Source organism: Stylophora pistillata, chromosome 6 (genome assembly GCF_964205215.1).
Source record: "Stylophora pistillata chromosome 6, jaStyPist1.2, whole genome shotgun sequence".
NCBI lineage: Eukaryota > Metazoa > Cnidaria > Anthozoa > Scleractinia > Pocilloporidae > Stylophora > Stylophora pistillata.
The window spans coordinates 23,566,213-23,578,478 of record NC_142524.1 but is presented as its reverse complement, the minus strand read 5'-3'; the positions used below and the strand labels follow the sequence as shown (position 1 = coordinate 23,578,478).

The 12,266-nt window shown below is 36.4% G+C and overlaps 1 protein-coding gene across 1 annotated transcript; it reads left to right on the top strand.

The window, feature by feature from the left end:
* Positions 1 to 300: 300 nt before the first annotated feature.
* LOC111343816 (uncharacterized) lies at positions 301 to 6,055 on the top strand. Its single transcript, XM_022951007.2, has 7 exons — positions 301 to 1,095; positions 1,385 to 1,499; positions 2,741 to 2,863; positions 3,096 to 3,218; positions 3,576 to 3,615; positions 4,202 to 4,331; positions 4,433 to 6,055. The coding sequence occupies exons 1-7, from the start codon at positions 691 to 693 to the stop codon at positions 4,949 to 4,951; spliced, it is 1,455 nt and encodes a 484-aa protein (XP_022806742.2). The 5' UTR covers positions 301 to 690; the 3' UTR covers positions 4,952 to 6,055.
* Positions 6,056 to 12,266: the final 6,211 nt, after the last annotated feature.

Genomic DNA, 12,266 nt, shown 5'->3' with positions numbered 1-12,266 from the left:
GCGCGCGTTGGATATGAGATGATAGATAGCCAACGAGGCGCGTAGCGCCGAGTTGGCTATAATCATCTCATATCCAACAAGCGCGAGTAGAATAATTGTTTTATTAAAAACGTTAAATTAAATTAAATTTTATTCCATTTTAGCTCCCTTTTAATTTTAATCTGACATGTACGCTTGCCATATTTGTAGATTATGGTATATTGCCTGATATACCATAATGCCTAAGCCAATAAAAAGTCTTGAATTGCATTATCCAATGATCTAGTTTTTAATAATAAGATTTATTAAAGACTAGATCATTGGATAATGCAATTCAAGACTTTTTATTGGCTTAGCCATTATGGTATATCAGCCAATATACCATAATCTACAAATATGGTAAGCGTACGTGTCAGCTTAAAATTAAAAGAGAGCTAAAAATTTAAGAAAATTTAATAATTGAATTTAACGTTTTTAATAAAACAATTTTTTCACTCGCGCTTGTTGGATATGGGATGGTTATAGCCAACTCGGCGCTACGCGCCTCGTTGGCTATCTATCATCTCATATCCAACGCGCGCTCGTGGAATAATTGTTAAATATATATTCTCGGTTTAAACAATGAATTATTGGGATAAGATCGCGTCATGTTTTATCGTAGACTTCATAGTTAAAGATGTGCGTTTCTCTTAGGAAATTAATAATAACAGGATGGGTATTTCTTGCACAAGCTGTTGGCAGTGTAGATCAATGCAAATTAGACAAAAAAGGAAAAAAAAAAAACTTCTATCACAAATATTGTATTTTGATTCATTTGATTCTTTGATGTTATTTCAAGGCTTCTCTGAAGCAGATCAATGCCGTACTTTGGAGTTCAGACCTGAAAAAGCATTTAACGGCAAACGCCTCATAAACCACGTGATTCGCATCGCTGAGGTGATGGTAAAGGAGTTTTGTGAAAATATGTGTTACGTGGAACCTGACTGCGTCAGCATTAATCTTGATAACCGCGTGGGAAGAAACCGGCAGTACAAATGTGAATTGAACAATGTTACTCACGAAGGACACGAACACGATCTGAAGAAGGAAGACAATTATTTTTATCATGCAGCTGAGGTAGGCGCTATTTTATACAATTAACACTGTTTTAGGAAAACATTTACGATACTGATTATATTTATATTCTGTTATATCTATTAGCACAATTATCATTTCTGGCTTTTTCTCTCAATGTTCATATACATATCAAGTTAGCAACCCATCAGTTCCTGATAAGTTATTTTGATTTGCTTTTAGTTTAAAATGAGAGACAAACTTCAATAGATAATTTGATGGTTTAACGGAAAAATGAAAATTTACCGTATAATGTATAAAAAAATTATATTTTCTGTTCTTTCTACTTTAGAGCGCATGTGTTCGAAATCTCTGCAAGAATAACGCCACTTGTCAAAGTGGTTTTACTGACAAAGGATATCGCTGTTTGTGTACTGCTGGATTCAAAGGTCAAAACTGTGACGAAGGTAAACCTCGTCAATAGTTGGTCAAAAATTGAAAAATTGTTACTGGCACTTGTGGTACCTTAACATAGACGATGGCTTCCATTTGTCCCAAGAATAAGCTCGGACAATTGCCCAAAGACATAAAATCATGTCTAAGAAATATATTTGAACGTATTTTCAAGCTAAATGGCGGCTACTGAGGCTATCAACGTCAATATCAATTTGCATAACGCAAAATAGAACACCTACAAGCAGATTACGGTCCACCGTTAAATTGAGATATATTTGTTTCGTACGCTATGACAAGTGCGAAAAACCTCTTCCAAACTGAATAAACTTTCAGGAGAATGCCACCGCAGAGGGAACTTATGTGCGAAAATTGAAGCATATACACGCCATCGGGAAAATGTTGAATTGACGAAGTTTCAAAGCAGACATTTTGCAGCAAAAAATAGGGGTTAATACGAACTGCGCTGCAAGAAAAGGGTCATTCCAATTTCCTTTGAATAACTTCAGCCTTGAAAATATTGACTTTACACATATTTAATAGTGCTCCAAATTCCATCGATTCTTTGAAACCGTGGGATCCAAACATGGCTTTCATCTAGTAAGCATGACTGTCAAAGTTCTTCTGGCAACCAGCATAAATAGAAAGGTTTCTATTTAGCCGATTATTTGACGCAAATGTAATACTAATTCATTAATTCATAAAACTATGCCTCATTTACAAGCAAATTGCTTTCGTCATTCTCCTCATTATGGGTCTTTCTTTTCTTTCCTGTAAAGAAAATTTTCGATATTCAAAGGCAGGTCATCATTGATAGTTATGTTTCAGTCGAGGTTAAAGAATGACAAAAAAGTGGTATAAAACACAACGTGAAAACAAAGAGAATTCTTTTCAGATTTTGATGAGTGTGCTGAAGGATCACACAGCTGCAGTGCTGAAGCTGTGTGTTACCAATACATTCTTACAAATGTACATGTAAACCTGGATACCATGGAGATGGATTGACGTGTGAAAGTAATATTTTCAAAGTATAAATAAACAAGCTAAGGGTGGACTTGTATATCTCAGAGATGAAAGGGGCTAATGAAAATAAAAAGAAAAAATATTAACAAAAAAAAAAACCAAGACGATCATGAATTTGAACCCTTTCCACAAAGCAATGAAACAGCAATAACTGAAGAGGTTCCATCTCTCCCCACTTTTGTAAACTAGCACATATGTCATTAATGAATAAAACAAAGAAAATTATTTTCAGATTTTGATGAGTGTGCTGAAGGATCACACAGCTGCAGTGCTGATGCTGTGTGTGACAATACCAAGAGATCTTACAAATGTACATGTAAACCTGGATACCATGGAGATGGATTGACTTGTGAAGGTGAGATTTATCAAAGTATGAGTAAACATGTTTAGGGTAGACTTGTACATCCCGGGGATGAAAGGGGCCGATGAAAATTTAAAAAAGAAAAACCTATACTATCATGAATGTGGACCCCTCGCACAAAGCAATGAAACACAACGACGACTGAAAAGGTTTCATCTCTCCCCACTTTGGAAACTATTACATATGTTATTGATAAAAAAAGAAATTAAAAGAAAATTATTTTTAGATATTGATGAGTGTGCTATAGGATTACTCAGCTGCAGTGCTGATGCTGCATGTAACAATACCAGGGAGTCTTACAGATGTACATGCAAACCAGGATACCATGGAGTGGGATTGACGTGCGAAAGTAAAAGTTTTATAGCATAAGTTATGTGATAACATAGATTGAGTGCTGATCCAATTGATCCAACATGGAGGTTATCAATCACAAATGTCCTCACAACCAAGAGCGATGGCTGTACTGTGAGAATACTACTCCGAGATTTTGCCTGCTTTTTCATTCACTACACACCAGGAAGTTTTCCTTTTTCGCCTTGCTTCGTTTTGTCCAAATTTTATCTATTTACTCAATAAAATTCATGTTACATATTTTAATAAACTTGTTAAAGGCATGAGCATTAACAAATTAGGGTGCGTATTCATAGAAATATACCTCAACAATAGGCTTAATACCTTTCTAATTGTGTACTTTATCTTATTTTAGGTTCGTTTCAATCGTGTGCAGAAATTTATAAAAGTGAAAGGTACATCATTATTAATAATTTTTTTATAGGTTGGTTAGTCTCCAGGTGTACATGTAAAGGTAGAAATACACCAGTACAGTAGAACCAAGGTCCCTTAAGCAAAGAGAAAACTAGTCATTTTAAAGTAGTTGTCGTCATAGGAGGGTGGTTGTTTAACTTTACATCTGTTTTTACAATGAAAGATCATTTTTTTATTGCAAAATATCACGAAAGTTGCCACTATGAGCGGAAAGTCACTTATTTTGCCAATATGTTCGTCAGTTCTGAAGTATCAGGTCTACCTACGAGACTTTGAAGAGCCTTGTTGTGTAATAAGTAAACCCACCGTGTGAAAGCATTCGAAATAAAATCTCCGTATAACTCTGGCTGGAAAAATGCCGCACGTCCCTGCGCACTGTGAGCCACTTGAAGAAATGAAGAAAAAGAAAGAGCAAGCTCGGTCCGTACGTCATGATCTCGAGCCGAATATTTTCGGCCCTACTGATCAGTTAATTAGAACATATTTATTACTCCACGTAATCAAATCGAAATCAATAGATATATGAAACAAGTAGTTAACACGTATATAAATACGAATTTATTTCAGTTCACAGGAAAACAGAGCCTATTTACTTCAGGTGGATCATGGAAAGGTCATGGTTTACTGTCACATGACTAACCTTGAGGGCTACAGGGGCGGCGGATGGACGATGGTTATGAAAATGGACGGCACAAAGGTATCTCGTCTGTCTTATTCGCTCTTTCTTCTTGTTTTAATTGTTATCTGCATACGAATTCTATCATCATTCAACTAATTTCAACTTTTCCATCTACATAGTCAACCTTCCACTTTGATTCGCAACTCTGGAGTAACCTGGATGATTTCAATCCTCAAGGAGGGGGGACTGGTTTTGACTTTCAAGAGACCAAGCTACCGACCTACTGGAACACATCCTTCTCCAAGATCTGTCTAGGGATGAATATCGGTAATCTGTCCAGGTTCATTCTTATCAAAAAGCAAGCCAGCTCTTTGCACTCACTGATCGCTGACGGGCAATATCGTGACACGTCACTGGGTCGTGACACGTGGAAGTTGCTGATTGGCTCCGAGGCATCCTTACAGTCGAATTGTAACAAGGAAGGGTTCAATGCTGTTTCGGGGAGAATTTATAATTCAAAAGCAAGAATCGGTATCATTGCTAACAACGAAAACGATTGCAGCCGGTGTGATTCCAGCATTGGCTTTGGCACAGGTGGGTATGGAGACCATTCCAACACGTGTGGGAACGAAGCAATGCACTCTCCCGATAATGGAGATAAACACATCAAAGCCATGGGGTACATCTTGGTTCAGTGACAAGGAAATCCATCTAGTCCTAAAGAAATGGACACGAAACCAACTCTAAATGACTTGTAAATATTTAGTTGTAGCAAAAGAGGTCTCAATAAGAAATTAGTCACCGAGTCTGAACTATTTTTGTTTTATCTTGATAACACCCCCCCCCCCCCTAAAAAAAATTTCAATCATTTCCGACCGATAAAAACGCCTTGTTGTTTCTGGGAGTGGGGAAGGGGTGAGACGGGGGATAGGAGAACAAACGCCCTTCAGGTAATTGAATGGATAGTAGCTTATACCTACTCTAGTCCACTTAGATACATTAGACCAATGAAATACGTATAAATGATTAACAGTGCAGCATTTCGTGTAAAAAGGGGAAAAACTAATAGAATTCCATGCAGTGTTGATCCTTCAATAATCTTTTGTAATCTTTCCTTTCTTTAGAAGCTTGTGAAAGTTGTCAGAGGAAGCTTCTCTTCCTTCGCCCTCTTTACCCATCACACATCCTTGTGAGATAATCTTTCTTAACAGCATTCAGTTTAAAATGAGTAAACGACTTCCCCTTTGACTCCTCATCGTCAAGTACTTAATTTTTTTCTCTCTTTGACTCGTTCTGTTCTCTGTGTAAGGAATCTTTTAGAATTTTCTTCAACACAAAGTCAATAACTTTTTATCTCAGCCTACTTAAGCACAGCAATCCACTGTTTCAGCTTGACCTCCTTTCCTATTTCACTGTAATTAGTTGCATTAATGTAAGCATTCTTAGATTAATTATCATCCAATAGATGACGTCCTGATAAGAAAGAATAATCTTTATGTATAATTCTAAAAACTTTTCCTAGAGCTTCGCTGTAACACAGTTAATAATATTTTTTTTTTGTCTCAGTCTTCATCTGTTTCAGCTTGCTGTCCCTTCCATGATTTCACAGTTTACTAATGATTACCGGCAATCATGAATGCATTCTTAAATGTAATTAGTATCCAAATGATGGTGCCCTGATTATAAAGAGCCAGCCTCCTTATGAATAATGCTCAAAACTTTTCGTAAAGAGTCACTTTATTAAAAGATACGTCACACAAGGGCGAAAAATTAGCAGTATTCATTAGTAATATAATAGTAACAATGACAATTTTGTAGCATTGGCTAAACAAGAAAAATATCTTTCAGAAGTAAATGAAATTGATTAAAATGTTTCCTTCGATAAAACTGGTCAATGACTCATCATGGAATTTCAAAATCGCATAACATTCTGTTCACAACTTTTTTCGAATCAAGAAGATTCAAAGTAAATCGTAGGTACGCTGATCATATTTTTCATCTTATTACTGTCATGAAAAAACACGAATAGAAAAGTCGAAATATCCTTTCGTCTCGATGAAACTCAAAAGCTTATCTTCTTGTGGAAGTCCCTTTCATCAGGGATTCAACACCGTCAAAACCACCCTCTTGATTCATCCGCATTTACCGCACTATCACCGATCGCCATATTTAAGTGCGGAATTGAACTCAATTGTTTTTATATTGTACCCTTACTTCTGATCGGCCGGCTAGTAAACCCCAGCTTGTCTTAGACAATATAGGGGAATTAAGACGCTGCTAGGTCATAAGCTTCTGTTCCATGCATAACATTAAGACAAACGAAGCTCTAGAAGCTTCTAGAGGACCTTAGGTCAGGCAGTGAAATAAAAAAAAACCTGTTGAAGGTAAGATGTTTGACCATCCTTCAGAAAGATTTGTAATAAAGCACCAACTGTATACCTTCTGTACGTGACATATTGAAAGCGTTATGTACATCGCTTTTTCATTACTTTCCCCTCACAGAAACTCTCTAACCATTTTTATCATATTTATTACTACAGATATCATCTCTGACTTATTCTCTACATGTATATCGAGTTAGCAACCTATCAGTTTCTGATGAGATTCTTTGATTTGCTCCCGGTTTAAAATGAGAGACAAACTTGGGCGTAATTCAATGGTTCAACCGGAAAAACTAATATTATAGCGGTTTTTAATTTTTCTCTTTACGGCTTCAGAGCGCTTGCGTTCAAAACTTCTGCAAGAATAACGCCTCTTGTCAAAGCTGCTTTACCGACAAAGAATATCGCTGTTTGTATACTTCTGGATTTAAAGGTCAAAACTGTGACGAAGGTAAACCTAGTCAAATAGTTGGTAAAAAGTTACAAATCAGTACAAGCAACTGTGGGCCCATAATCAAAACGATGGCCTCCATTTGCTTCAAAACTGAGCTTGGAAAATTGCCCACGGAGTTAAATTCTTTCCCAAGAAAAAATATTTGAACACATTTTCAAGCTAAATAGCGGCTAATGTGTCTATTAAGATTGATGTACATTTCAACGGCGCAGAATGAAACATTAACAAGTAGCTTACGGTCCAACTTTAAGTTGAGATATATTGTTCGCTCTGCTATGACAACATCAAAACACTCCCCCATAGTAGATCAACTTTCAAGAAAATACCAGTGGATAGGGACTTAGGTGCGAAAGATTGGCGTAAATATACACCGGCGGAATAATGTTGAATCGACGAGGCTTCAAAGCAGACATTTTGCAGCCAAAAAAAGAGTTGGAACGAACTGCGTTGAAAGACTGCAGCCCTGAAAATTATACATGTTTAATGGTGATCCAAATTCCATCTGATATTTCCTACCATGCGGTCGAAACACGACTATCTTCCACTAAGCATGACTGGTGAGCTCCTCAGGTCACCAGCCTTACTTTACAAGAATTCATATAAATATAATACAGATTTACAACTTATGCAAATGTGCCTCATTTATACTCAAATTACCATTGTTATTCTGCTCGTCACAGGCCTTCCATTTTCTTCGTGTAACGAGACTTTTTGAAATTCAAAGGCTACTCACTATAGCTATGATCAATACATCTGCTGAATTCGAGGTGTAAGAATGCCAAAACAATATATGTAATATAGCTGACCCCCTCCACAAAGTTATAAAACACAACGGCAACCGAAGAGGTTCCATCTCTCCCTAAGTTGAATGCTTTCATATATGTTATTGATGAATACAACAGGGAAATTTCCTTTTAGATATTGATGAGTGTGTTGAGGGATCACACAGCTGCAGTGTTGATGCTGTGCGTAACAATAGGTCATTTTACAGTTCTGCGCTTGGTTGCCAAGCCTTTGATTTGGAGTGAGGCTGAAGGTGACCTTGTTGTGATAGAGACCAGCATCTATTTAGCATGATAACGAAGTAATTTACATTTGAAAAGCAGCAACATCTGTATCACAACAAGGTCACCCTTAGCCTCACTCCCATGCAAACGCTTGACAACCAAGCATGCAACTGTAAAATGGACTATACCAAGGGATCGTACAAATGTACATGCAAACCACAATACCATGGAGACGGATTGACGTGCGAAGGTATATATTACATTCAAAGTATTAATTATATGAAAAAATAGCTCGTGCGCTGATCCTACCTGATCCAATTTAGCCAGCATGGAGTGACATTTGCTGAGTAACTGCTCTTTGTCAGTTTTAAACTAATTGTACTTACCCTGAGCAGTATGCGCATCAAAGCATCTACGTATACATCATCAGACTTAGGTGCGTATTTATACAAACATAGCTCAAAAATATGATTAATACCTTCGCAATTTTGTACTTCATCTTATTACAGGTCCTTTCTTTCATTCGTCTAAAGAAATTTACAAAAGTCAACGGTAAATCAAAATTAATAACTCTTTTTAAGCTTAAAGTTAGGGTTAGATTTGAAAAACCCAGACAATGGTGTAACATTGCATCTGTTTAAAAAAAAAAAGATAACTTTTGTCTTGCAGAATCTTTCGTTGACGTTCAGAATAAAATATTGCCTATACAGAACAAACAAGGCATGTCATGTGTCTCGTTAAAATTATTTACGACAACCATGATGTATTTTCTTTTTAGCTAGATGAATCTCTCAAAGTTCCCTGCACGAGCTCTTTTTCCTATTTTGCCAATTTATTCATCATTTTGCAGATATCAAGTTACCCACAGCTATAATTAACCTTTGCTACGTAATAAGTATACATTGCTATATGAAAACGTTTCAAATAAAAGGCATGACTCAGGTCAGAAAAAGCCGCAGAGCCCAGCACGCTATGAGTTAATCGAAAAAGGAAGAAAAACTTAAGAAAAAACGATGCTCGGTTCGTGCACCATGATCACCAGCCAAATATTTTCCCATCCGCCCCTATCAACCAGTTACTAGGAACATAGTTATTAAGAGCGTGTCCATGAGAAAACCGGGCAGAACCGGGCAGGAGCGATAAACCTCAAGTCACCAATTTGGCTCAAACTTGGCACAACTGCTAATTATTATGAGTTAACAAATTTATGAAAGTAATAGGTCAAAATATCTAATTTCCTGGGTAAAAAAAGGGTCCCCTTGGGAAAACCCCCCATTTCCTGGATTGTTTCCATAATTAATTAGATAACTTTTCATTGTTGCTGTGACAAACCGAAAATCCATCTGCAAATTCAATCAAATGGATTGTGTTTTGTATCTATCAGACTTTAAGAAAATTGAATTGTTTTAACTTTTTCACTTAATTTATTCCCTTACCTTTCCCAGTAAAGATGACTTTTTTTGGTTTTAACAAATTCCAAAAATAAGGGTATTTTAAGGCCCAATATCTCCGATGACCAACCACTTCTGATGATTATTCCTACATGGGCAATGAAAGCCAAAATCAGTAATAAAATTTTGGGGAAGCTGATTTCATAACCCGTGCTGACGTGAAATTAACATCTAACTCCCGCTTTTTAGTCTGTATCATAAAATTTCCGTAAGCCACATGTTTGTTTCGTTGACTTAATAGCTTGAAATTTAGAAAAAATTTCCAGAAAGTATCATTTAAACATGAAGGAGGAGAGAGTCTTTGAATAGAGCAGGTTGAGCCCTTCTTGAGAATTTTTTTCGCAGCCATATTTGGATTATTCTCGAAGAAACGCAACAGTTGATGATGAATATCAGAGGCGTTTGTAGTCGAAATTTATGACAAAAGAAATCTAGGAAGAAACATGATAGTACATACTTCTCTCTAAGGTGCCTCAGTTGCAACTTTTGGCTTGATATGATTTGTTAGATAAGTAGCCATTATATCAACTATTTACCACATTCGATTTGCTTCGTTGCTTTGTGGAAATATTAAACGCGGTGAGAGCTCTTGGAAAGATCGATTGTCTCGTAGACATGCTCTTAATCTACGTAATCAAAAGTAAATGCATAAATATATAAAACAAATAAATAACACACACAAAAATACTGATTTACTTCAGGTCACAGGAGAATAGAGATTATCAACTTCTGGTTGCGGGGACGGTGGATGAACGATGGTAATGAAAATAGACGGTACAAAGGTATCTTGTCTCTCGTCACTATTACCCGTGAGTCAAATGTTCCACTTAAAAGGGAAAATTTGACATGTGACTTCTTTACGAATGGAGCTGTCATCACTATACGCTACATATGGGAAACTATCTGCTAATGTAGTCATCATACTAAAAAGTACATTATTCAAAACTTTCATCACTTTTACCACCTCCATAACTTCACCTTTTACATAACGTTGCCCTGAAGGGATCGTCATCCTCAGACTACAAATTAAAGAGGGGGAAAATTCTTGTAAATTCTTAAAAGAAACTCTTCTGAGCTTTAAGTGGAAATACCTGGAAAATGATCGATGTATCTTTGAGATTATTTAAGACATAAATGTGAGAAAAACTTATTTAGCTTCGGGTTGATTCGCAATACCACCACTATTTGCTCTAAAACTATTGTGTATATTTTACTTCTTCCCTCGTCTGTCCTTGGTTAAATAACTTTTGGCAGAAACTCGTTTCCATCAGAGAAACAAGTCTTTAACTAGAGAAATCCTTACATCCTTGGCTTTACACCACGTTAAACTTTTTGAAATGGCTCATCTAAGAAATTCTGTTAGATAATTAGTCCTGAATGTTATTTTAAGTCAACAGTAGTTTTCATGTTTTAGCCGTTCCGCTTTTGCTTTCGAGTTTTATCTTATTTTGGATCCTTTTGAATCCAATGTGTAAAAACTCATTCGTGTAAATGTTTTCTTCTAAATGTAGGTGTTTATAGCTTTGTTAGGCCGCTCTTCTTGTTTGTTTCTGCTGTCTCGGTTAGCAAGCGGATAATGTCGGGTTTTTAGGCGAAGTGTTGTAGGCCTACTCTGGGGCCTTTAGGTGCCGTAACTTTGAGCGACTATTTTAATTTAAGAAAAGAGACACGATTGACATAAAACTATCAATAAATTCTCCACATAATTAATTAAAAATAACTTGGTTATTTAATCATTTCACATAGCTTCACAAATTATAAATACTGTTATCTTGGTAAACTTGTCTCCAATATTTTTACCACTTGCACTGTCAATTTGGGCAATAAAGTTTGGCAAGTCGTATGCCTTTCTAACAGCATCCAAAATTGCTCGGTCCTTTTAAGAGACCCAACCAATTTGTTGTTCTCCTGCCTCAGTTAGACAAAACACCCCAATACCATATTGAGAACCATGTGCTAAGGTCCTTCGTAAAAACACTTCTCTTCCAGTCTCTCCAACCACTTTTCTGGTCGCAGAAAACTTCGACGTCCCAGTTATAGGGAATCTAACCTTTTTGGAAGATCTTTCTTTACTGTTGATCGGATCAGCAGGACCTTCCAAGCATTCACTTGTTTCTAACCTGCAATGTTTCACCTAAAAAAATTAGACAAGTTTTATTTTTAGCTCATTATGGATATCGGGGGCTAATTAACGATTGGCTCAGATCTTATCTACATGAGAGAAGGCAAGTAACGGTAGTTGGAAATAGGTCGTCGAATAAGTCAATTATTACTTGTGGAGTTCCTCAAGGTTCAGTTTTAGGACCATTAATCTTTCTCCTGTATGTTAACGACATTTGCTGCAGCTCAAAGAAATTGAGATTTTATTTATTTGCTGATGACACAAATATTCTTTATAGCCACAAAGACCTCAAAACTCTTGAAAAAGAAATGAATGTCGAACTAAATAATGTGCACCAGTGGCTTGTATCTAACAAATTAACCCTTAATCTCAAAAAAGCTAATTTAGTAATTTTTCGCCCTTAACAAAACCGCCTTCCTTTTCTTCCCACAATATACATTAACGATAGCCAAACAAATACATTAACTCGCCTGGAATGTAAAGACCATGTGAAATATCTCGGTGTCCTAATCGATTATAAACTGTCATGGAAAACCATATTGACTCTATAATATTGAAACTTAGCAAAACCATTGGATTACTGTCTAAGATAAGGCAT

Bases quoted from the DNA above. Each gene is read 5' to 3' on its own strand.
- LOC111343816 (XM_022951007.2), top strand. From the start codon at position 691: ATGGGTATTTCTTGCACAAGCTGTTGGCAGTGTAGATCAATGCAAATT. The intron at 1,500-2,740 runs GTAAACCTCGTC...AATTATTTTCAG, and splicing joins AGGTCAAAACTGTGACGAAG to ATTTTGATGAGTGTGCTGAA. The intron at 2,864-3,095 runs GTGAGATTTATC...AATTATTTTTAG, and splicing joins AGATGGATTGACTTGTGAAG to ATATTGATGAGTGTGCTATA.